Consider the following 26,238-nt stretch of genomic DNA (forward strand, 5'->3'; position numbering starts at 1 on the left):
AACATAAAATTTGTCATTTTAACGTGTTTTTTTCGGGGGGAAGATTAGCCCTGAGCTAGCGTCTGCCACCAATCCTCTTCTTTTTGCTGAGGAAGACTGGCCCTGAGCTAAGATCCGTGCCCACTTTATACTTTCTCTACTTTATATGTGGGATGCCTGCCACAGCATGGCTTGATAAGCAGTGCGTAGGTCTGCACCTGGGATCTGAACTGGAGAACCCTGGGCTGCCAGAGTGGACCGTGTGAACTTAACTGCTATGTGACTGGGCCCGTCTTTTTTTAACTATTTTTAAGTATACAGTTTGGTAGCATTAGTATATTCACGTTGTTGTGCAGCCATCACCACCATCCACCTCCAGAACTTTTTTCATCTTGCAAAACTGAAACTCTGTACCCATTAAACAATAACTCTCCCATTCCCAATCCCTCTAGCCCTGGCAACCACCAGTCTACACTCTATCTCTGATTTTGACTCTTCTAGGTACCTTATATAGGTGTAATCATATAGTATTTGCCCTTTTGCAACTGACTTATTTCACTTAGCATAATATCTTCAGGGTCCATCTATATTGTAGCATATTGCAGAATTTCCTTCTTTTTAAAGGCTGAATAGTATTCCATTGGATGAATAGCCACATTTTTTTAATACATTCTTCTCGATGAACACTTGGGTTGCTTTCTCTTCTTAGCTATTGTGAATAATGCTGCAATGAATGTGAGTGTTGTACTCACGTTCTCACTCATCTTTTTCAGAGCCTGCTTTGAATTCTTTTGAGTATATACCCAGAAATGGAATTGCTGGATCATAGTGCAGTTCTGTTTTTAGTTTTTGGAGGAATCTCCATACTGTTTTCCATAGTGGCTGCACCGTTTCACATTCCCACCAACAGTGCACAAGAGTTTCAGTTCCCTTACATCCTTCCAACACTTGTTATTTTCTGGTTGGTTTTTTTTTTTTTTTTTTTTTTTGATGGTGACCATCCTAATGAGTGTGAGGTGATATCTCATTGTAGTTTTGATTTGCAATTCTCTAATTATTAGTGATGTTGAACATTTTTTCATATGCTTGTTGGCCATTTGTATATCTTCTTTGGAGAAATGTCTATTCAAGACCTTTGCCCATTTTTTAAATCAGGTTGCAGTATTGCTGTTGAGTTGTCGGAGTTCTTTATATATTCTGGATTTTAATTCCCTATCACATATATGATTCGCAAATATTTTCTCCCCATTCCATGGAGTGCCTTTTTACTCTGCTGATAGCGTTTTTTTTCGGGGGGGGGGGGAAGATTAGCCCTGAGCTAACATCTGCTGCCAATCCTCCTCTTTTTGCTGAGGAAGACTGGCCCTGAGCTAACATCCGTGCCCATCTTCCTCTACTTTATATGTGGGACTCCTACCACAGCATGGCTTGACAAGCGGTGCCCTGTCCACACCTGGGGTCCAAACTGGTGAACCCTGGGCCGTCAAAGCGGAACGTGCGAACTTAACCACTGCACCACTGGGCTGGCCAGGATAGTGTTCTTTGATGCACAAAAGTTTCTAATTTAGCTGAAGCCCATTTTATCTCTTTTTTTACTTTTGTTGCCTTTGCTTTTGATATGTGCAAGAAATTGCCAAATCCAGTGTCATGAAGCTTTTCTTCTAAGAGCTTTATAGTTTTAGCTCTTAGATTTAGGTCTTTGATCTATTTTGAGTTAATTTTTGTATATAATGTAAGGTAAAGAAGGATACAACTTAATTATTTTGCATGTGGCTATCCAGTTTTCCCAGCATCATTTGTTGAAAAGACTGTCCTTTCCCCATTGAATGTTCTTGGCACCCTTGTTGAAAACCTCTTGACCATGTATGTGAGGGTTTGTTTCTGGGCTTCCTCTTCTATTCCATTGGTTTATGTGTCTGTCTTTATGCCAGTACCACACTGTTTTGATTACTGTAGCTTCATGATGTATCATCATTTTAATGGTGGGTATTTGAGTACTCTCTTTATCCAGTATTCAAGGCAGTTATAAATGTTTGGGCTTATAATAAAAGACATGCATGAAAGATGTTTTGTGTTTTGAGGTTAGGTGCAGTTTATTATAAATATAATTTAGAGGAAGATTTTAGAAATAATAAATAAAACGTTAAAAAACATATCCAAAGTGGTTTGTATTTTAGACAAGTTAGGAATATGATGAATTACTGTTAACAGCATTTATTTTTGAACATTTTATTATCTCTTCAACTTTTAATGCTTCTTTTATAACTCCTGTTTTCCTCAGTCATATGGTTTCAGTGACTTAGTGTTGTTTCTCCTACTTCAGGAAATGAAATTACGTTTAGAAGTAGCTTTTCTGTAAATCTGGGAGACTGATAACTGACTAAAATATGTTTTATTTACTATTTTTCTGTAATTTCTGTCAAATTGTGATTTTAATAGAAGGTACTTGAGTTCAGTGCACTAAGAATACTCTTTAACTATGCTATCCTTATATGACACCAAGTTCCTATTCTATTTAACAGGAGCTAATCTTCGTAAATCAAATCCAGAGTATATTAAGAGAATCATACATCATTATCGTGTTAGTTTCCCAGGCCTGCTGTGACAAATTACCACAAACTAGAAGGCTTAAAACAACAGAAATTTATTCTTTCATAATTCTGGAGGCTCAGTGTCTGAAATGAAGATGTCTTTAGGTTTGGTTCCTTCAGGAGGCTCTGAGGAAAGAACCTCTCCCTCTTTTCTAGCTTGTGGAAACATTGCTCCAATCTCTGTGTCTCCGTATCCAAATGTCCCTCTCCTTGCACTTGTAAAGACAGCAATCATTGGATTTAGAGCCTACCGTAATCCAATATGACCTTAGTCTTAACTAATTATATCTTCGGAGACCCTATTTCCAGATAAGGTCACATTCTGAGGTTGTGTGTGGACATGCATTTTTTACACTGTTCCACTCACTACAATTATCAAGTAGGGTTTATTCTAAGAACTCAAAGATGAGAAAAACCTATGTAATTCATGCCATTAACAAACTAAAGGGAAAGAAATGATATGTCACTAAATGCTTTACAAAAACATTTGTTTCTGATAAAAAGAATCCATCCCTGATTTGGGGGGAAAAAAAAGGCTGTTAAGTCAGAATAGAATTAAACCGCCTAAATTAAGTCCAGTGAAATCATGAATAAGTCAGAGATATCAATACTCATCTTGGACATTTCTCTAGACCAAAGTTTCTTAGCCTTTTGTATGACAGGGACCCCTTTGACTGTTTGGTGACACCTATTGACACCCTTTTTCAGCCTCATTGGGTCATTGTGGGAATAAATGAGAGGTGCACAAGTTGCTCAGCACAGTACCTGGTACACAGTGAGGGCTTAGAAAAAGTATTATTATTGCTAGTTATCCATGCATTTGCTGCTGCTCTCCCTTTACTCCCTGTAAAACCAACGAGCAGCACTTCTGCTTCACAGGCTGAAAAATTCTTATTGCACTTTCGTGTCACCCCCACCCTAAATAAATGCCTCCTCTGATCTGGGCCAAGTTGGAGCCCCTCACCAGGGAAGGAAAGACTCAGCTGCTGCATGGTGGGAAAAGCTGGTGAGCTGACCACTTAGGGCCGTAGGCCCCTGAGATCGCCTTGGGCCAGGGTTTGCTCTTCCTGTTGAACCCTCTTAGAATGTTATTCAGTGCATAAAATAGCAATACATAGTATTACAAAGCAATCAGTTCTATTAAAAATACAGTTATCAAAATATTCAAAATTACAAATTTGTAATGATTAATGTTTACTAATGATAAATAAGATGTAGTGACAAGTCTAATAACTATGATATTTTTGAAGTAGTATTATTGAATGTAACAGTAATTCTGGATATTTATGGTAACTGTTGTGTGATGTAAAAATGTCTCATTTCTATTGCTGACAGTCACAGATACTGCTGTATTACTGTGGTTACTGTCTACTGTCATAATTGAAGGAAATCCTAAATTTTAGTTAGAGATTAATGAAAATAAAGATACAATTTTTCCTCATCCAAGATCACCCCTCCCCCACCGAGATTTTATTCATTCCTCACAGATTAAGAACTCTTGCCATAATGCAGTAAGAGAAGAAAAGAAAATAGTGTAAATATTGAATAAGGAAGGGAAAATAATCATTTCTTGCAGGTGATGTGATTATATACTAGACAGTCCAATAAACTAAATGCTTTTTTTTTTAAAATGCTTTTTGATAAGGTAATTTAGTAAAATTATTTGGGTACAATATAAATATACCAAAATCAGTAGCTTTCTTTTATTCTAGCAATAATCAGTTAGAAGTTGAAATGGAAAAGAGAGATCATTCACATAGTGTTAAGGACTATAAAATATCTAAGAATAAATAGAGCAAGAAAGATGTAAGACCTATGTAAAGAAAGCTATAAAATTTTATTAAGGGACATTAGGAAAGATCTGAATAAATGTGTAAGACATACTCTGTTCCTGAATGAGGAAATGCAATATCATAATGCTGCTATTTTTTCAAAATTAACATATTAATTTAGTGTAATTGAATTAACTTCATGAGTTTTTTGTTATTAGAACTTTACATAGGTTTTAAAGTTGAAAAGGAAGATGAAGGGGCCAGCCCATGGCCGAGTGGTTAGGTTCGCGCACTCTGCTTCGGTGGCCCAGGGTTTTACCAGTTTGAATCCTGGGCATGGACATGGCAGCGCTCATCAGGCCATGTTGAGGTCTCATCCCACATCCCACAACTAGAAGGACCCACAACTAAAAATAGACAACTATGTACTGGGGGCCTTTGGGAGAAAAAGGGAAAAAAAAAAAAGGAAGATGAGGTATATGACATTAAAAATATTGTAAAAACTTTCTGACTAACCTTTTTTTGAGATAATTTTAGATTCATGTACAGTTATGAGAAATAATGCAGAGATCCCCTACTGTTAACCCAGTTTCCCCTAATGGTAGTATCTTGCAGAACTATAGTACAATATCGTAACCAGGATATTGACTTTGATACAGTCAAGATAAGAATATTTCTGTCATCACAAGGGTCCCTCATGGTAACCTATTAAAGCCACATCCACATTCATCATACCCCAACCCTTTCCTTAATCTTTGGCAGCCACTAATCTTTTCTCTATTTCTATAATTTTATCATTTCAAGAATGTTCTATAAATGGAATCATATAGTATGTAACCTTTTGCAATTGACTTTTTTCACTCAGCGTGATTCTTTGGAGATTCATCCAGGTTGTTGTGTGTTTCAGTAGTTCATTCCTTTTTGTTGCTGAGTAGTAGTCAGTAATATGGGTATATGTCACCGTAGTGGTTATTCACCTGTTGAAGGACATCTGTTTTTTTCCCAGTTCTTGGCTATTACGAATAAAAGTGCTATAAACATTTGTGTGCAGGTTTTTGTGTAAACATAAGTCTTCATTTTTCTGGGAGAAATACCCACAAGTGCAGTGCTGGATTGTATGTTAGTTACATATTTAATTTTTAAAGAAACTCCCAAACTGTTTTCCTGAGTGGCTGTACTATGTTACATTCTTACCAGCAATGTATAAGTGAGCTACTTTTTCTGTATCCTTTCCAGCATTTGGTATTTTTAATTTTAGCCATTCTGATGGGTATGTAGTACATCTCATTGTGGTTTTAATTTGCATTTCCCTCATGGCTAATGATGTTGAATATCTTTTCGTATGCTTATTTACAATTTTTATATTCTTTGGTGAATTATCTCTTCATGTCATTTGCTCATGTTCTAATCAGACTGTTTGCCTTTTTAGTGTTGAATTTTGAGAGTTCGTTTTATGTTGTAGATAATGAGTCCTCTGTCCTTTGTTGCATTTTCTCCCACTCCGTAACTTGTCTTTTCATCCTCTGACAGAGTCTTTCACAGAGCAAAGGTTTTTAAATTTTTTTTTTAAAGATTTTATTTTTCCTTTTTCTCCCTAAAGCCCCCAGTACATAGTTGTGTATTTTTAGTTGTGGATCCTTCTAGTTGTGCCATGTGGGATGCTGCCTCAGCATGGCTTGATGAGCCGTGCCATGTCCACTCCCAGGATTCAAACTGGCGAAACCCTGGGCCACTGAAGCAGAGTGCACGAACTTAACCACTCAGCCACGGGGCTGGCCCCAGGTTTTTAATTTTAATGAAGTCTAATTTATCAGTTTTTCCTTTCATGATCTTGCTTTTGGTGCCAAGTCTAAGAACTCTTTCCCTAGATCTTGAAGATTTTCTCGTATGTTTTTTCTTAAAAGTTAATTTAAATCCGTGATCCATTTTGATTAATTTTTGTGTAAGGGATGAAGCTTAGCTTGAGGTTCATTTTTTCGCCTACGGATATACATTGCTGTAGCACCATTTTTTGAAAAATCTATCTTTCCTCCATTGAATTCCTTTTGACTTCTGTCAGAAATTGTTTGGACATATTTGTGTGGATCTGGTTCTAGGTTCCATTGATCTGAGCGTCTGCCCTCTGCCGGGGCTACACAGTCTTAATTACTGTAGTTATGCAGTAAGTTTTGAAATCAGGTAGACTGATTTCTTCCCACTTTTTCTTTGTGAAACTTGTGTTAGCAATTATAGTTCCTTTACCTTTCCGTGTGGCTTGCCCTGGTGGTCTAGTGGTGGAGATTCAGCACTCTCACTGCTGAGGCCTGAGTTCGTTCCCAGTCAGGGAACCATACCACCCATCTGTCGGTTGTCATACTGTGGTGGTTGCGTCTTGCTTTGATGCTGAAAGCTATGGCACCACTATTTCAAATACTATCAGGGTCACCCATGGTGGACAGGTTTCAGAGGAGCTTCCAGTCTAAGACAGAGTAGGAAGAAGGATCTGGCCACCTACTTCTGAAAAAATTGGCCACCAAAACCCTATGAATAGCAGTGGAGCATTGTCTGATACAGCACCAGAAAGTGAGAGGATGATGCAAAAAGATAGGGCAAGGTTCAGCTCTGCTGTACACAGCGTTGTTAGAAGTTGGAATTGAGTCGATGGCATTAACAGCAAACCTTCCCATATTAATTTTAGAATATTCTTGTTTATTTGAAAAAACATCTTGGTAAAATTTTGATAGAAATTGCTTTAAACCTGTATATCGATTTGAAGAGAATTGACATCTTTACTATGTTGAATCTTCCAATCTGTGAACATAGTATTTCTCTCCGTTTATTTAGATCTTTGATTTCATTCATCAGTGTTGTGTAGTTTTCAGCATACAAGTCCTGTGTATGTTTGTTAGATTTATAAATATTTTTTCTTCTTTTTATGATTAGAAATGGTTTTGTATTTTTAATTTTGGCATCCATGTATTACTATCCATGTTGCTAGTATATAGAAACACAATTATTTTTGTATGTTTGTCTTAACATCCTGCAACTTTGCTGAATTCACCTATTTGTTCTAGGAGTATTTTTTGGTAAATTCTTTAGGATTTTCCACAAAGACTATCATGTCTTCTGCAAATGGGGACACTTTTATTTCTTCCTTTTTTTATCTGTACGCCTTTTACTCATTTTTGCACTGGCTATAAGTTCCCACACTATATTTGAATAAGTGTTGAGAGCAAACATTCTTGCCTAGTTCCCAATCTTAGGGAGAAAGCATTATCTTTCCCCATTAAGTATAATATTAGCTATAGGTATTGTTTGTTTTGGGGTTTTTTTTTGGTAGATTCTTTTATTAAGTTGACATTTCCCTCTATTCCTATTTTTCTAAGTTTTTATCAAGAATGGGTGTTGAATTTTATCAAATACTTTTAATGCATAGGTTGATATAATCATATTATTTTTCTTCTTTAGCCTATTAATGTGGTGGATTACATTGATTTTTAAATTTTTTTTGAGGAAGATTGGCCCTGAGCTAATATCCACCACCAGTCCTCCTCTTTTTTCTGAGGAAGATTGGCCCTTAGCTAACATCTGTGGCAGTCTTCCTCTATTTTATATGTGGGATGCCTGCCACAGCATGGCTTGATAAGTGGTGCATAGGTCTTTGCCCGGGATCCGAACCGGCAAACCTTGGTCCCCAAAGTAGAGTGTGTGAACTTAACCACTGTGCCACCCTGCCAGTCCTGCCAAGGATTTTTGTATCTGTTTTCCTGAGGAATATTGATCTCTAGTTTTTTGCTTGTTTGTCTTGTTTTTGCACTTTGTCTGGTTTTGGTATCAGGGTAATACTAGCTTCATAAGATGAATTGGTAAGTGTCCCCTTCCTCATCTAGTTTCTGGAGGAGATTGTGTAAAATAGTTATTAATTCTTCTTTAAATGTTTGGTAGAATTCTCCAGTGAAATCATCTGGACCTGGAGATTTCTTTTTTGAGAGTTTCCAAAATTACAGATTCAATTTTGTAATAGTTAAGGAGCATTTAAAGTCATCTATTTTGTATTGGGTCTGTTGTTTTAGTTTGTGTTTTTTTCCAAGCAATTGGTCCAATTTGTCTAAATTGTCAAATTCATGTGTGTTTTTCTTTGTATTTGCAGTTGTCTCTCTGGTTTCTTCAGGATCTGTAGTGATATCTGTGTTTTCATTCCTGATATTGGTAGTTTGTGTCTTTTTTGTCTGTCTTGCTAGAGGTTTGTCAGTATTACTGACCTGTAAAGAACCAGTTCTATGTTGCATTTATTTTCTTTATTGTTTTTCTGTTTTCAGATTCATTGATTTATGTTATCACTTTCTTCCTTTTGCTTGCTTTGGGTTTATTTTGTTTTTTTCCTAGGTTTTGAAGTCGAAGCTTAGAGGATTTGGTTTCTCCTTTTTTCCAATATAAGCATTTTAGTGCTATAAAATTTCCTCTGAGTACAGCTTTTGCTGTGTCTCACAAATTTTGCTGTCTTCTATTTTCATTTTAGTTCAATGTATTTTTTATTCCTTTGAGACTTCCTCTTTTGACTCATTATTTGGAAGTATGTTGTTCAGTGTCCAAGTGTATGGAGATTTTTCTGTTATCTTTCTGTTACTGATTTCCAATTTGATTCCATTGTGGTTAGAGAATACAATCTATGATTTCAGTTCTTTTAAATTTGTTGAGTTTTGTTTAATGACCCAGGATATAGTCTATCTTGATATATGTTCTGGGGACACTTGTAAAGAATGTGTATCTGCTGTTGATGGGTTGGAGGGTTTCTATAAATGTTAATTAGACCCTGTTGGTTGGTGGTGTCATTGAGATCTTCTGTATCTTTGCTGATTTTCTAATTGTCTTGTCAGTTGTTGAGAGAGGGATGTTGAAGTCTCCAACTGTAATTATTTGTCCTTTCTGTTCTGTCAGTTTTCTTTAAAATATTTTGCAGCTCTGGGTTTGGTGCATATGCACAAGGTACTTCTTGGTGGATTGAATCTTTATTACGTAATGTTCTGCGTTGTCTCTGGTAATTTTACTTGCTCTGGAGTTTACGTTATGTGGTTATTATTAATATAACCAGTCCTGCTTTCCTTTGATTAAAGTTTATATGATATATCTTTCTCCATCCTTTTACTTTCAGCCTGCCTCTCTGTTATATTTGAAGCACATTTCTTGTAGACAGCATGTAATTGGGTCATGTTTTTTAATTTCTCTGCCAATTTGTGTTAACTGGTGTATTTAGACCATTTACATTTAATAAAATTATTGGTATGTTAGGGCTTAAGTCTGCCATTTTATTTTTTGTTTTCTGTTTGTTTTGTTTTGTTGTTTCTCTCTTTTCTTTTTCCTGCCTTCCTGTAGGTAATTTGAACATTTTTTAGAATTCCATTTTGGTTTATCTATGTTTTTTAGTGTATCTCCTTGTATAGCTTTTCTAGTAATTGCTGTAGTGGGCACTCCATTATATATACATAACATCACAGTCTGTTGGTGCTGTCATTTTACTAGTTTGAGTAAAGTGTTAAAATCTTAACTCCCTTTATGTCCCTTTACTCTCTGCATTTATAATTTAATTGTCTTAAATATTTTCTCTATATACTCCACGTTTATAATTTGTCTTAAATATTCTCTCTGTATACATTTAGAAACATATCAGCATTGTAATTTTTACTTCAACCATCAAACATAATTTAGGAAACTCAAAAAGAGAAGGAAAGTTTATGGTTTAACCCATATTTTTGCTTACTGTGTTCTTTGTTCTTTCTTGATGTTCCAAAATGCCTTCTTTTATAACTTCCTTTCTTTTTAGAGAACTTTGTTTAGCCATTCTTTTAGGATAGGTCTGTTGGTGACACATTCTCCTTTGTTTTCCATCATCAGAGAATGTGTTGATTTGCCCTTCATTTCTGAGTGATGTTTTCACTGGGTATAGGATTCTGTGTTGGCAGTTCTCTTCTTTCAGAACTTAAAAAATATTTTGCCACTTACTTTGGCCTCCACGGTTTCTGATGTTAAATATGCTGTCATTTGAATTGTTTTTCTTTTATAACTAAGATGTTATTTTTCTCTACTTTCAGAAGTTTTCCTTTGTCTTTAGTTTTTAGGAGTTTAATTCTGATGTGTGTTAGAATGGATTTCGTTAGGTTTATCCTTTTGGAGTTTACTTGACATCTTGAATCTGTAGATTACAGCTCTTGCCAAATTTGGGAAGTTTTCAGATGTTATTTTTCAGCCTTGCCTTCTTTCACCTCTCTTTCCAGGACTCAAATGACATAAATATTAGATCTTTTGTTATAGTTACACAGGTCCCTCAGGCTCTATTAATTTTTTTTCCTGTTGATTTTCTTTCCCAGTTTATTTTCTTCCTGTTCTGATTGGGTAATTTCTAGTGTTCTGTCTTCCATTTCACTGCTTTTTTCCTTTGTTCCCTCCATTCTACTATTGAGCCCATCCACTTAACTTTTCATTTCAGTTATTTTTCAATTCTAAAATTTCAATTTGGTTTTTCTTTATATCTCCTGTTTCTGTGTGCTGTGACTTTCTTTAGTGAGGCTTTCTATTTTTTCATTTGTTTCTACTGTGTTAGTAATTGCTTGTTGAAGCATTTTTATCACGGCTGCTGTAGAAATCTTTGTCAAATAATTCTAAAATCTGTGTCCTATCATTGTTGGCATCTATTGATTTTGATTTTTCGTTCAGTTTAAGATCTTCCTGGCTCTTGGTATGATGAGTGGCTTTTAAAAAAATTGAAGCCTGGACATTTTTGTATAATGTTATAGTGACATTGGATGTTATTTAAACCTGTTTTAGCTGGCTTTCAGTGACAGTGCTTTAGGAGGGAAAGGGGGAGTGCTGCCTTGTTATTGCTAAGTGGAGATAGAATTCCAGGTTCCCCACTCAGCTTCTGTTGACACCTGAAGTCAGGGCTTCTGGTTACTGCTGGATGGGGATGGGGGGATGGGAGCTATATATCCCGACATGGTCTCCACTGACATTGTAGGGGACAGGTCCTTATTTCTGACCAGTGGAAATGAAAATTCCAGGACCATCTTTGGCCTTCTCTGACACCATCCCAGGAGAGGTTTTTGGGGTACCTTGTTACAACCTCACAAAGATGGATGTTTGGGTTCCCCACTCAGACTTTATTGGCAGAATGCAAGTGGGGTCACAGTTTTCCTCTGGTTGTTGGCTGGAGTAGAGTAGTTGTTGTCTAAGATTTTCTGTCTTGGTAAGCTGCCCCTTTTCCTGGTCCTTTGACTAGAGAGAATAGGCATTTTGGGCAGCTATTTCTGTAGGTACCTCTTCGTGTTCCCAGGTTGCCGACTTTTTCAGCCCATGTCTGGTATATATGAGGCAGAAAGAAAAGCAGAGAAACTCATCACTGTATCGTTCCTCGAGTTCTGAAGTCTTTAGCTGCTCTGCCTTCTTCCACCTTTCAGAGTATTCTTATTTTTGTTTTATATATAATGCCCGGACTTTAGTTGAACGTAGCAGGAGGAATAGGGAAAAGTGCATCTTCTTCATTGTCTTGGAAGCAGAAGTCAGTATATGACATTTAATAAGAAAATTTTGTAAAATAAATTAATGGGGTGTGGAAGACTTTTCTATTTGATGATTAAAATGTACTATAAAGCTGTTGTAATTGGAAATGTTAAGTACTGACATAGGAGCAGGAAAATATATTAATACAGAATAAAAGTGTAGAAAGAGATCAATTATTTATAGACACTTAAAGAAGTCGGATAAGTGAGGACTGGATGGACTGTTCAGCAAATGGTATTAGAATAATTAGCTATCCATTTGGGAGAAAATAGAGTCCTGCCTTATGCCAGGTAGGCGTAAGGTGATAAATTCCAGATGGGCTAAAAATCTAAATGTGAAAAACAAAAGTATTATAATAAAATGTAGAAGTAATCTGGAGGTTGAGGAGCATTCCTAAGCAAGACAGAAATCCAGGAATTATTTAGGAAGACATTGGTAAATTTAACAACATAAACTCATTAATTTCTGATGACTAATAAATATAAAAAGAAATATTTGCAAATTAAAACAAGTAGTATACCATTCTTACCAGTTGGATTTGGTAAAATTAGAAAGTATAATATCCAGTGCTGGTGAGGGAAATAGGTACTCTCATATCCTGTTAGTGGGAGCATAAATTGTGGCAGCCTTTTTGGAATGTAGTTTAGCAGTATCCATCAAAATTTTAAATGCTTATTTACTTGGACACTGTGAATTCCATGTCTAAGAATCTATCCTAAATAAATAGCCAAAAATTTAAAGTTGTATACTTAAATGTTCTTGGAGCATTATTTATAACAGTAAAAAAAAAAAAAGTAGTAAAAAATTTATGGTAGTAAAATAGTAAAGAAAAACAACCTAAATGTCAGTCATTTGGGGAATGGTTGAATAAAATATGGTATATTTATGCAATGTGAAGTCATAAAAAAGAATGAGGTATGTGTGTCTCTGATTTTGTGTGTGGGTGTATAGATATCCATGATGTGTATTTAAATGACAAAATCAAGTTGCAGATCAAGGTTCTATTTTTATTAAGAAAAAAAGTCTCTGTTTTTGAGTAGAGAGATATATGTAATCTGAGGGAGAAAATCAGAGATAAGAAGAGCTCAACTGTTACCAGTGTTTACTTCTGGGGGATGGCAGAAGAGGGAACCATAATGAAGGATTTACAGTTTTACTCACTAATTTTTTTAAGTATTGGAATTTAGGTGATTTTTATTTTTGAGTCTTTATGTTTTTTCCAAATAAATCAAAGGAGCTAATTTATATGTATTTGTTGTATGAGTGAAATGTATGAGTGAATTTGTGTGTGTGTGTGTTTTAGATTTATATTATGTCACTCTTACAAGCTTTTTACAGGTGTAGGTTGCAGAATATAGTAGTCCCTCTTTCAAACTCTGAAGTGGGAGGAATTGAAGTTTACATATAGGAAAATCTTTTCCAGTGTAAGAATTCAAGAAGAGCAATCTGGATATGAGCATTTGGATTTTCTAGCAAACTGCTGAGATTTTGTCCGTAACTTGATTCTTTCTTCTGGTCAACTTCATGATGAAGATGATAATAAGCAAGGACTGTCTTTTTAAAATATGTATTTCCATTTTCTTCTGACAGAAATGTCATCAGATGTACCATCACTGGGTCCAGCCATTGCTTCTGGAAACCCTGGGCCTGGGATTCAAGGGGGAGGAGCCATTGTCCAGAGGGCTGTTAAGCGGCGACCAGGGTGAGTTTGAGTAATAGGGTGTCACAAATGTTTCTCCTATAAACCAGCCTGAATTAGTTGCTGAACCCTCTTGGCTATTCCTAACCCTCTCACTTCAGCTAGTTACATTACTATACTGCTGACAGATAACTCTCTTTAGTCCCTGGATTTTTTCTGTGTATAGAATTGATGTTTTTATCTAAGTTTCATATAACCAGTTTTTTTTAAACCAAAAATCTCTGCAAGGTAAAGGACTGTGGCTAAGCCCAAAGATTTCACTGTTGCTGAGAAGACTTCGCTGCTTTCATTAAGCTTTGTGTCTGCATTCTCACAATCTTTTTAGTAGGCTTTTTACTTTTTCTGAATTTAGAGAATGTTGAACTCTAGAATATTTCTCCTCTAAATTGTTGATATGTTGCTTGATTGGGAATGCAGAGTCCATCCAGTTCCAAAAGTATTTATTAAATGCCTTATTTGTGTAAGGTGTTGTGCTGACAGATAGTAGGATACAAAGATAAATAATACACAGTCTTTGTCTTTAAGTTGCTTATGTTCTGACAGGGATAATTATTACATACATAACTCTAATACAAGATAGAATATGTCAAGTTTGCTAAGAAAGGAGCAAATATAGTATTGTCTGTTCCAGTGTATGGAAATACCACAATTGGTTGGTAAAGGTTGGAAAAGGCTTCAGAAAGGAGATTACCTAAGAAAGGCCTGGAAGAATGGGTAGTATTTTATCCGCTTTTTGATATTAAATTTCTCTTTTTTTTCTTTTCTGTTTTAAAATTATGTAGCTAATATTATAGCTAGTCTTTAAGTTTCATCGCACTTAGTGCAAGAGCGATCCTTGGGTTAAAGTGGTAACATGAGTAACATATTAAGACTTGCTCTGTCTCCAAGAGCTTTACACATTTTAACTCATTTACTGAGGCATAGGGTGAATAAGTAACCTACCCAAGGTTCTGAAACTAGTAAGTGGAAGATCTGTGATAGGAACTTTGGGAGGTTAGCTTTAGAGTCTGTGCTGTTAAATACAGTGTTGTGACCATGTATGAAAGCAAACAATTAGAAGCAATATAAATATCAAATTAAGGGATTGGTTGAGTAAGTTACAGTGTATTTAAAAATGGAATACTGTGCAGCTATTAGAAGTGACTAATATGTATCAGTACAGAAAAACGTTCACAATATATTGAGAGGAGACTTTACAGTATATGTAATATACCACTCTGTCAGAAAAACAATATGTATAATATGTGCATAGCAAAAAAACTGAAAGGATGCTCATCAGATTTCTGGGTGATGGGATTATGAGAGATGTATTTCTTTCTTTTGTTTTTAATTATTTCCAGATTTTCTGAAACAAATGTGTATTATTGGCAATCAGGAAAATATGTTAACAGAAGTAACATATTCTTTTAAATAAAGATTAGAAAATATAGAAAGTTAGAAAGAAGAATAAAATAGCAATAATTCTACTACCCAAAGTCATATTCCATCAGTTTTTTAGTGTAATCTTTATTTTATATGTAGATCTTTTTTAACAGTTATAATCATATAATTACATAAAGACATACCTTGGAGGTACTGCAAGTTCGGTTCCAGATCACGATAAGGCAAATATTGCAATAAAGCAAGTCACATGAATTTTTTGGTTTCTCAGTGCATATAAAAGTTACGTTTACTCTATACTGTAGGCTAAGTATGCAATAGCATGATGTCTAAAAAGCAATGTACATACCTTAATTAAAAAATACTTTATTGCTAAAAAATGCTAACTATCATCTGAGCCATCAGCAAGTCATAATCTTTTTGCTGGTGGAGGGTCTTGCCTTGATGTAGATGGCTGCTGACTGATCAGGGTGGTGGTTGCTGAAAATTAGAGTGGCTGTAGCAATTTTGTAAAATAAGACAACAATGAAGTTTGTCACTTCGATTGACTCTTCCTTTCATGATTTCTCTGTAGCATGTGATGTTATTTGATAGCATTTGATCCACAGTAGAAGATCTTTCAAAATTGGAGTCAGTCCTCTCAAACTCTGCTACTGCTTTATCAGCTAAATTTATGTAACATTCTAAATCCTTTGTTGTTGTTTCAATAATCTTCATAGCGTCTTCACCAGGAATAGATTCCATCTCAGGAAATTACTTTTCTTTGCTCATCCATAAGAAGCAACTCCTCATCTGTTAAAATTTTATCGTGGGCCAGCCCCGTGGCTGAGTGGTTAAGTTTGCACGCTCTGCTTCAGCGGCCTAGGGTTTCGCAAGTTCTGATTCTGGGCACGGGCCTAGCACCACTCATCAAGCCGTGCTGAGGTGGTGTCACATAGCACAACTAGAAGGACCTGCAACTAAAATGTTCAACTATGTACTGGGGAGCTTTGGGGAGAAGAAGAAGAAGAAAAAGATTGGCAACAAATGTTAGCTCAGGTGCCAATCTTAAGAAAAAATTATCATGAGATTACAGAGGTTCAGTCACATCTTCAGACTTCACTTCTAACTCTAGTTCTTTTGCTATTTCCACCACATCTGCATTTGCTCCCTCCACTGAAGTCTTGAACTCCTCAGAGTCATCCATAAGGGTTGGAATCACCTTCTTGCAAAATCCTGTTAATGTTGATTATTTTGACCTCTTCCCGTGAATCACAAATGTTCTTAATGGCATCTAAAATAGTGAATCTTTTCCAGAAGGTTTTCAGTTTACTTTGCCCGGATCCATCAGAGGAATCACTATCTGTGGTAGCTGTAGCCTTATGAAATGTATTTCTTAAATAATAAGACTTGAAAGTTGAAATTACTCCTTGCTTCATGGGGTATAGAATGGGTGTTATGTTAGCAGACATGAAAACAATGTTAATCTCACTGTACATCTCCATCAGAGCTCTTGGGTGACCAGGTGAATTGTCAGTGAGTACTAATATTTTGAAGGGAATCTTTTTTTGTGAGGAGTAGGTCTCAATAGTGGGCTTAAAATATTCAGTAAACCATGTTGTAAACAGATGTGCTGTCATCCAGGCTTTGTTGTTCCATTTATAGAGCACAGGCAGAGTAGATTTAGCGTAATTCTTAAGGGCCCTAGGATTTCTGGAGTGGTAAATGAGCACTGGCTTCAACTTAAAGTCACCAGCTGCATTAGCCCCTTACAAGAGAGTCAGCCTGTTCTTTGAAGCTTTGAAGCCAAGCATTGACTTCTCTCTAGCTATGAAGGTCCTAGATGGCATCTTCTTCCAATATAAGGCTGTTTTGTCTACATTGAAAATCTGTTGCTTAGTGTGGCCGCCTTCATTAATTATTTTAGCTAAATCTTCAGGATAGCTTGCTGCAGCTTCTACATCAGCACTTGCTGCTTCACTCTGCACTTTTATGTTATAGTGTTGGCTTCTTTCCCTAAACATCATGAACTAACCTCCACTACCTTCAGACTTTTCTTCTGCAGCGTCATCACCTCTCTCAGCCTTCATAGAATTGAAGAGAGTTAGAATCCTTGCTCTGGTTTAGACTTTGGCTTAAGGGAATGTCATGGCTGGTTTGGTCTTCTATCCAGACCACTAAAACTTTCTCCATCACAGCAGTAAGGCTGTTTCACTTTCTTATCATTTGTCAGTTCACTAGAGTAGCACTTTTAATTTCCTTCAAGAACTCTTCCTTAGCATTTACAACTTGGCTGTTTGGCACAAGAGGCCTAGCTTTCAGCCTCTTTCAACTTTTGACTACCTTCTTCACTAGGCTTAATGATTTCTAGCTTTTGATTTAAAGTCTGTGACTCTTCCTTTCACTTGAACACTTAGAGGCCATTGCAGACTTCTTAATTGGCCTAATTTCAATATTGTGTCTCAGGGAATAGAGAGTTCTCAGGAGAGGGAGAGAGATGGGACAAGGGCTGGTCAGTGGAGTAGTCAGGACATACAACGTTTATTGATTAAGTTTGCCATTTTACATGGGCGCAGCTCATGGCACCCGAAAACAATTACAATAGTAACATCAAAGATCACTGATCACAGATCACCATAACAAATATAATAATAATAATGAAAAAGTTTGAAACATTGTGACAGTTCCCAAAATGTGATACAGAGACACAAAGTGAGCAAATGCTATTGGAAAAATGGCACCGATAGACTTGTTTGTTGCAGCATTGCCACAGATCTTCAATTTGTAAAAAACGCAATATCTGCAAAGCACAGTAATAAAGTGCAGTGCAATAAAATGAGGTATTCCTGTAGTTTTGTATAGCCTGTTTTCTTTTTCATCTAATTGTATAGTAACCTTTTTTTCATATTGTTACATATTCTGTGTAAACGTAATTTTTAATAGTTACATAAAGGAATGTAGTTTATTCCTATTTGGGGACATTTAAATTGTTTTGAAGATTTTACTGTTATATGTTATTCTCAATGAACATCTTTGTACGTAAACTTTTCCTCTATTTTGGGTTATTTCTTTAGGATAGATTCTTAGAAATGGAGTTACTGAGAAACAGGTAGATTTTGACAGGTGATCAGGGCTGTAGGGAGGAAGAGGAATGAACACTTTCAGGACCGATGCTGTGTACTTCATATAGAACCCATCTAGAGGCCCATAATATCAGGTTATCCTGCTAGTAGATGCTAAGAGTGATCACTGGGTTAATGTGGTAACATGAGTAACATTTTAGTTTAATAGAGTACGGATGTTAATAGGAGATTGGCCTACCTTGTTACCTATAATCTTCCCTAATCCCCTGAAATGAAAGTCACCTCTGCTTTCACAGATAGTCTATAGCATATTGATTGTGCTCCTCACATGGCACTTTCCCATTTTCACTTGTTTTATATTTGTCTAGGCAGAGAGTCTCTTGAGGGCAGGTATCTTATTTTCACCTCGTCTAGCACAATGTCTTGAATGTAGCATATATTACAGGTTTATTAGATTAATGAAGAAAAGAAGCATTATTTAACAACCTTTTGAGGTCTTAAATCGCTTGCTTATGTAACATCACCGTTCTGAAAGGTATTTCAGAAAGCCAGCAACATAATTTAGTACACTATAGAAATGAAAAATGGACCTGAATTATTCATATTAATTTTGTCTTGATCTTTTGGAGTGGATTTCTGCTCCTTTTGTAGAGGTTGTACTCTGATGTAAAACTTAGGCAAAGTGGACTGCTACCCTAGGAAAATGTAAGGTAGCAGTAAGTACTCTTTTTTGATTGCCCATTTTTGCCCAGTTTGTTACAGTGAGAAAGAGGTAACATAGTTTTGCTTGACTTCTGTCCACTTCCTCTTTTACTTCTTCCATTTAGGTGGGTGTTTAGGTAGTTTGTGGGTTGAGAATTTTTAATTTCTTAATGTTCTGCATTATCAGTAGGCTTATAATGTTTATTGTTGGCTTTCCCCAGGTTGGATTTTGATGATGATGGAGAAGGGAACAGTAAATTTTTGAGGTAAGACTTTGAAAAACTTTCTCTAGATTTCTGATATTAAAAATTAGTTTGTGGAGGCTGGCCCGGTGGTGCAGTGGTTAAGTGTGCACGTTCCACTTCAGCGGCCTGAGGTTCGCCAGTTCGGATCCCAGGTGAGGACATGGCACCACTTGGCAAGCCATGCTGTGGTAGGCGTCCCACATATAAAGTAGAGGAAGATGGGCACGGATGTTAGCTCAGGGCTAATCTTCCTCAAAAAAAAAAAAAATTAGTTCATGATCTTTATATTTCTGACTTGTATTATTTTTGTCCTTAGGCCTAAGGAGAGTGCTTCATCCTAAAACTAAATTTTCCTATTATATTGTACCCCATAAAATTTTCAAGCATCTGTTAATAGCTCCAGAGGAAGGAGCTCAGTGAGGAGAGGGCAGAAAGCTTACCAGACCTTCTGTGTCTGTTATATATTGCTTTGTGGCTTAAAAATGATTTTTTATTTCTCACAATTCTTTGGATTGGCTGGGTGGTTATTCTTGTGATCTTGCCTAGACTGGCTCTTAAGACTGCGTTCAGCTGGGAGCTGGACTCAGCTGGCATAGCTGGGTCACTGTTTCTTTGTGGTCTTTTATCCTTAAGGAGCCAGGCTGAGTTTCTTTAGATGGTGATGGCTACAATCCAAAGGGCAAGTCCCAGGCTAAGTGTTTCTCAAACCTCTGCTTTGTATTGACATTTGCTGATGTCCCATTGGCCAAAGCAAGTCATATGTCAAGTCCTGAGTCAGTGTGGGAGGGGGCTACACAAGAGAGTGGTTATTGCTAGGTGTCTTTCGTTGGGATGTCATTAATGTACCGTCTGATACCTGTTGACGTCTACAGAGCAGGAATTCAAATTTGTATCTTTGAGTAATGAATTTTGTGAAACACTGAAAATAGAGTTTTCAGCATATTGATGGAGTTCTTCCAGAGAAGGGAAATACTTATTCTTGCTGAAGACCAATAACTTGGCTTTGTTTTTAAATAAGGAAAGCCATAAGAGTCGAAGGAAGATAACCTTGATTTTAACCTACCTTTTTTCCCCCAAAGTTGAAAATATTACCTAGGTCATGTCTGTATTGGAGAGTAACAAATATTTGAGAAATAAGTAAAAGAGCCCTATTTTTTAAAAAATTATTTTATTATGTGAGGGCCCAGATTTCATTTACTTATTAGTTTATAAACTAAACTCTTAAAAGTAATATAAATATATTTTATTACAAAATTTTTAAACAACGCAAAGTTATGTATAGTAAAAGTACATCTTCCTTTCACTTTAAACCTTCAGAACCCTTCCACTTAGACAGCTACAGTTTCCAGTTTATTGAGTATCCTTCCAGAAATACTTAGTGCATATTGGTGTTTTTACATGTATATATGTGCACATAAGCACACTCATAATCTCCTCAGTTTTTGTTTTTATTTATTTATTTATTTTTAAGATTTTATTTTTCCTTTTTCTCCCCAAAGTCCCCTGGTACATAGTTGCTTATTTTTAGTTGTGGGTCCTTCTAGTTGTAGCATGTGCGATGCTGCTTCAGCACGGCTTGATGAGTGGTGCCATCTCCGCGCCCAGGATTCGAACTGGTGAAATCCCGGGCCGCCCCGAAGCCAAAAGCGCAAACTTAACCACTCGGATACAGGGCGGGCCCCAGTTTTTGTTTTTAAATAGAGGATGCCCATATTGTAAATTGCTTGCCATTGTTTAGTTTTATAATGCATAGTTCAGTCACTAACATCTGTTTTTCCTTTTTAAAAAAATTTTAGTAATATTTAAAGTTAAGCCTTGTATTTCTGTCTACTGACTAGTTGCTGAACCCTGCCAGATATTCTTGAAAACACCAGTGCCTTGGCCACTATAAAGAAATAATTGCAAAATATTGGATAAAATAATTCTCTAAGAGAGCTCTTGAGACTTAATGAGTGTCAATAAATATGAAGAGCAAAAGAGATTTCAATTTCTGGGGAAAGATAGAATTTTTCAAACAGTTCTATTGGGAATTCCTCCAACTGAGAATCCCCATGTGTGATATAGATGCTATTGGAACTCTGTTGTGGATATGAATGGGATAGAGGTAACCACTAGTCGTATTTATATCAATTAGCTCTAGCCCTGGGTCATTGCTGCCATTTCCACGAGATCAGATAGTCACAAACTATATGCAAATCCACAAAGGTTCATTTGTCCTTTCCTTACCCGTAAAGAGAGACTGTCAGAATTCATCTTACCGAGTGGATCCTGATGCGTGAGAGAGGCATCACCAAATTTCTTTGTTTGACCATCAATACCTTTTTTCTTGTTTAATTGGAATTTTCCACTTGGCTCAATGAGTGAAAACCTTATTTGCATTGTATCTGTTAATCAACATTAAATCTCCTTGGTGGTAGATGCTACTTTTGAAAGTTGTAATTCATTATCTCTTTTGTTTGCTTTGTTCAAATGTTATTTTGTTATGTTCTCCAGACGACATCTGTAAAGTAATTTTTAAGAATATCAAGGTTTTGGGGCTGGCCCGGTGGCGCAGCGGTTAAGTTGGCATGTTCCACTTCTCAGTGGCCCGGGGTTCGCCAGTTGGGATCCCGGGTGCGGACATGGCACCGCTTGGCATGCCATGCTGTGGTAGGCGTCCCATGTATAAAGTAGAGGAAGATGGGCACGGATGTTAGCTCAGGGCCAGGCTTCCTCAGCAAAAAAGAGGAGGACTGGCAGTAGTTAGCTCAGGGCTAATCTTCCTCCAAAAAAAAAAAAAAAATGGGGGCTGGCCCTGTGGCCAAATGGTTAAGTTCGCACGCTCCGCTGCAGGTGGCCCAGTGTTTTGTTGGTTTGAATCCTGGGCGCGGACATGGCACTGCTCTTCAAGCCACACTGAGGCAGCGTCCCACATGCCAACACTAGAAGAACCCACAACGAAGAATATACAACTATGTACTGGGGGGCTTTGGGGAGAAAACGAAACAAATAAAATTTTTAAAAAATTAAAAAAAAAAAAAGAATATCAAGGTTTTGAAACTCCAGGTATAATATCAGAGTTACTGGTACTGTGCTTCTCAAACTTGAATGCTTGTACAAATCTACCTGGGGCTCTTGATAAGATGAAGATTCTAATTCACTAGTTCTGGGTAGGGCCCAAGATTCTGTATTCTAATAGATTCCTAGGTGGTGCTGCTGCTTCTGGTCCACTGACCACACTTCGAGTAACAAGGATGTAGAAGACTCATTCTTGAGAGTCAAAGTTACTGTGTAGATTATAGGTCTCTTTTTTCAGCTTAGGTCACTTGTTTTCATTAGGAGTTTGTAGTGTCTGATTTATAGCATATTTTGTGTGCTAGAAACAGACTGTTTGTCCTTGAGCTGAAATGCCACCATACCCCATGTTTGCCCATTATTCTACTTCTGCTGTCCAGTTATTTTCAAAAACTTTGAAAATTCCTGGAGTCACATTAGTTGAGGATTTATATAGCCTGTGAATGAGCAGTATAAATTCTGGATCTAGTTTAATAACTGGTTTAACTGCAAATTTTATAAGACTTACCTATCTTCCAAAAGCACTTTCTGCCAGAAGTTGATAGATCTTTGCTGTATCCTCTGGCAGTGAGAAGAGGAAAGTTTAGATCATCCAAAGAATAATGTTTTTAGACTTAGGTTTTCCTTCCTCAAAACATCCTCTTTTGTGGTTTCTGTAGTAGCAAACAGGATTTATCACTTGTTAAATAGAAGTTGTTGGGATGAATGGGTTCTGTTTCCTTGATCAAACGGATAGAGTGCATTGTTTAAATCATTATTTAAACCTCTTAAGAACTTGTGCATCAAAGGAAACAGAGTGAAAAAGTAACCCATGGAATGGGAGAAAATATTTGCAAATCATATATCTGATAAGGGGTTAATATCTATAATATCTGAAGAACTCCTACAACTCAATAATAACAACAAAAAAAACCAATTAAAAAATGGGCAAAAGACTTGAATAGACATCTCTCCAAAGAAGATATGCAAATGGCCGACAGACATATGAAAAGATGTTCAACATCACTAATTATGAGGAAATGCAAATGGAAACTGCAGTGAGATATCACCTCACACCCATTAGGATGGCCACCATAAAAAAAAAAAACCCACAGAAAATAACAAGTGTTGATGAGGATGTGAGGGAATTGGAACACTTGTGCACTATGGGTAGGAATGTAAAATGGTGCAACCACTATGGAAAACAGTATGGAGGTTCCTAAAAAACAGAGTTATTATGTGATCTAGCAGTACCACTTCTGGTTACATATTCAAAAGAATTGAAAGCAGGATCTTGGAGAGAGATTTGCACACTATGTTCATTGCCCCATTTTCCACAATAGCCAAGAGGTGGAAGCAACCCAAATATCCACTGACAGATGAGTAGATAAAGTGTGATATATACTTCCAGTGGAATATTATTCAGCCTTAAAAAAGAAGGAAATTCTCGGGGCTGGCCCATGGCCTAGTGGTTAAGTTCGTGTGCTCCACTTTGGTGGCCCAGGGTTTCACCAGTTTGAATCCTAGGTGCAGACATGGCACCACTCATCAGGCCGTGCTGAGGCGGCATCCCACATGCTACAACTAGAAGGACCCACAACTAAAAATACACAGTTATGTACTGGGGGGCTTTGGGGAGAAAAAGGAAAAAATAAAATCTTTAAAAAGGAAATTTGTCACATGCTACAATATGGATAAACCTTGAGGACATTATACTAAGTGAAATAAGCCAGTCACAAAAAGATAAATACTGTATGTTTCCAGTTATATGAGGTATCTAAAGTAGTCAAAATCAGTGAGATAGAAAGTAGGGGATGGGATGGGAAGATGGTGTTCAGTGGGTATAGAGTTTCAGTTTTGCAAGATGAAAAAGTTCTAGAGATCTGTTGCACAAAATGTGAATATAGTTAGCACTACTGAACTGTGCACTTAAAAATGGTTACGATAGTAAATTTTGTTTTACATGTTTTTTGCCATAATTAAAAACAAAACAAAACTATTCATCACCTCAGAGTGGTGTGACAGGGCAGTTAGCTGTGTCCTCATGAGATCGTCCTCTTTTTTTGGAGTGTCTGATATGTATGGGTAAAGGAGACATCAGAAACCTGACAAAATATAGTTATGGATTTTTTAAGTTCTATGGAATGCTGTTGTTATCTCTCTTGCTTTGTGATGCCTTTCTGTTGGCTTTTTTCCTATTGAATTTTTTTACCCCTTTTTAGTTTTCATTTCAAAGTGAAATAGATAGGACAAGTATAATGCTTTGGACTAATCCTTTTTTTTCTCCTTCAGGTGCGATGACGATCAGATGTCTAATGACAAGGAGAGGTTTGCCAGGTAATGTAGTAGAACGTCTTGGTCCGTGTTATGGGACCAGGCAATTCAAGCATACTGAGTTTTAATTTTATCTCAATGAGAGTTAGTTTCTCTGTCCAGTCTCTCTCCTATTCTGAAAGCTGGTGCAACATAGTAGTATAATTATTGTTTACGTTCAGGTAACATGGATTCAAACTAATCGTATATCTTACACGGTGTTTTTTATGTATATGATAGACAGCTAAACATTGTGCTTGCTGAGCGTCCACAGGAACACAAACAATACAGATTTCTTGGTTGCATTTGTTATTAAATGAATCTATAAAATCTGTAAAATAATGGTTTTATTCTGTTAAAAATGAGGACATAATTTTTTGGGGGACTGGGGTTTTGATTGAAATAAATTTATTCAGATTATCTGTCAAGATTATGAAAAATACTTCGCTTTTTATTAAAGAAATCTTTCTCAACTCAGATATTAGTTCTCTTTTAGAAAGTTCATTCTGTATATTACTAAGCAGTAAATTATTTGTTTTTTAAAAATTGTGTTTACAACCGCCTCAGAAAAATGAATAATCCAAAATCCAATGCTTAACTGCACACTTACTATTTATTCATTGCTGATGTGCTGTTCTGGGGACCATACTTTGAGAACCACTGATGTAGAAGGCTGAGAAATATCAGTCAGAGTAGTTTAAAATTACTCTGAAGCAGTAAGATACCATCCTAGGCTTTGAGTGAGAGGATAACATATAAAATACATGGGAGATTTTTCTTTAGTAGTAGTATATAGGATTGATTAAAGAGAGGCACTACAGACAGGGAGGTAGATAGGAGACCGTTGAAATAATAAAACAGCTATAAAATTATGAGGGCCTGTGCTACAGTGGTGGCAATGGCAATAGAAAAGGAGTGCATTTAAGAGGTTTTTGAAGAATTTGTTTATCAAAGCAGATGCTTGTAAACACTTTATGATGTGAACCATCTCTAAAATGAGCAAGTTAATCATAGATATTTGGGGATTTGTTTTCAAACTGCATTAGAAAGTCAAGCCATCAAATAGCAGCATTGGTGAAGGTTCACTCTCTTGACTGAAATTCTAAAAAGCTGTGAAAACATGACCTGAACTATTTTAGTCTTCATTTGTCTCGTTAGTATAAATATTTATACATTCATGAATTTCATACAGAAATATTAGAGTGGATAACGGGTTATGGATATGTAGGAGTAGGAAGAGTAGTAATAGAAATTTCAGATACATAACTTTCTTTCAAACAACAGAGCTCATTCTTTTAAGATATGATTTGTTAAGGTAGTTCACGTCACATATCCTCCTTGGGAATTCAGTGGAGGGTCTTCAAAAGCTGAAAATGTGTGAATTTTCTGAACTAAAAAAAAAAATGATTTGTGGTTTGTTAAGGAACTATAATAATTCAATGAACATGAAACTTTAAACTACTTAATATCATTCAGTTCTCTTTCTATTCTAGTCAATATATATAAATTTTCACATGGTTCTCGTTACTGTGTTATTTTGAGTCTCTTTTTTTCCTGCTGACCATTTTATAGAAGCTTTCCAATATACTGATAAAGTCATTGTACTTGTCATTTTTAATAGCTAAATCGTCTTTCAGCCTGTTAATATGTCATACTTTACTTAGACATTTTATTTGATGTTTCTTTCTTTCTTTATATATATATATATATATATATATATATCTCTAAAATGAAATTAATTACTGATACACTGTCCCACCAAAACCTTGGTGTTTCTTCAGTTGCCACTGATCATTTCAGTATTTCAGTTTTCCAGAGAAACTTAGTGGTAATCTTCTGTAGCCCCCTCCAGGGGAGGAGGAGTTAGTATCCAGCAGTGTTGTGACTTTATTGCAGAGAAAATGGAAAAGTGACTTAATAGAAATTTAC

At 36.3% G+C, this 26,238-nt stretch overlaps 1 protein-coding gene across 8 annotated transcripts in view; it reads left to right on the forward strand.

Annotated features, from left to right (window-relative positions):
* The window catches only part of ARNT (aryl hydrocarbon receptor nuclear translocator), a 62,932-nt gene that overhangs the window by 10,742 nt on the left and 25,952 nt on the right, over positions 1–26,238 (forward strand). For all 8 annotated transcript variants that reach the window (XM_070268307.1, XM_023641234.2, XM_070268308.1 and 5 more), the window contains exons 2-4: positions 13,466–13,577; positions 18,940–18,984; positions 24,289–24,333. In XM_070268307.1, coding sequence (XP_070124408.1) covers positions 13,466–13,577; positions 18,940–18,984; positions 24,289–24,333 — 202 coding nt within the window. The remainder of the gene's footprint in view (positions 1–13,465; positions 13,578–18,939; positions 18,985–24,288; positions 24,334–26,238) is intronic.

Source organism: Equus caballus, chromosome 5, assembly GCF_041296265.1.
Source record: "Equus caballus isolate H_3958 breed thoroughbred chromosome 5, TB-T2T, whole genome shotgun sequence".
Classification (NCBI taxonomy): Eukaryota; Metazoa; Chordata; class Mammalia; order Perissodactyla; family Equidae; genus Equus; species Equus caballus.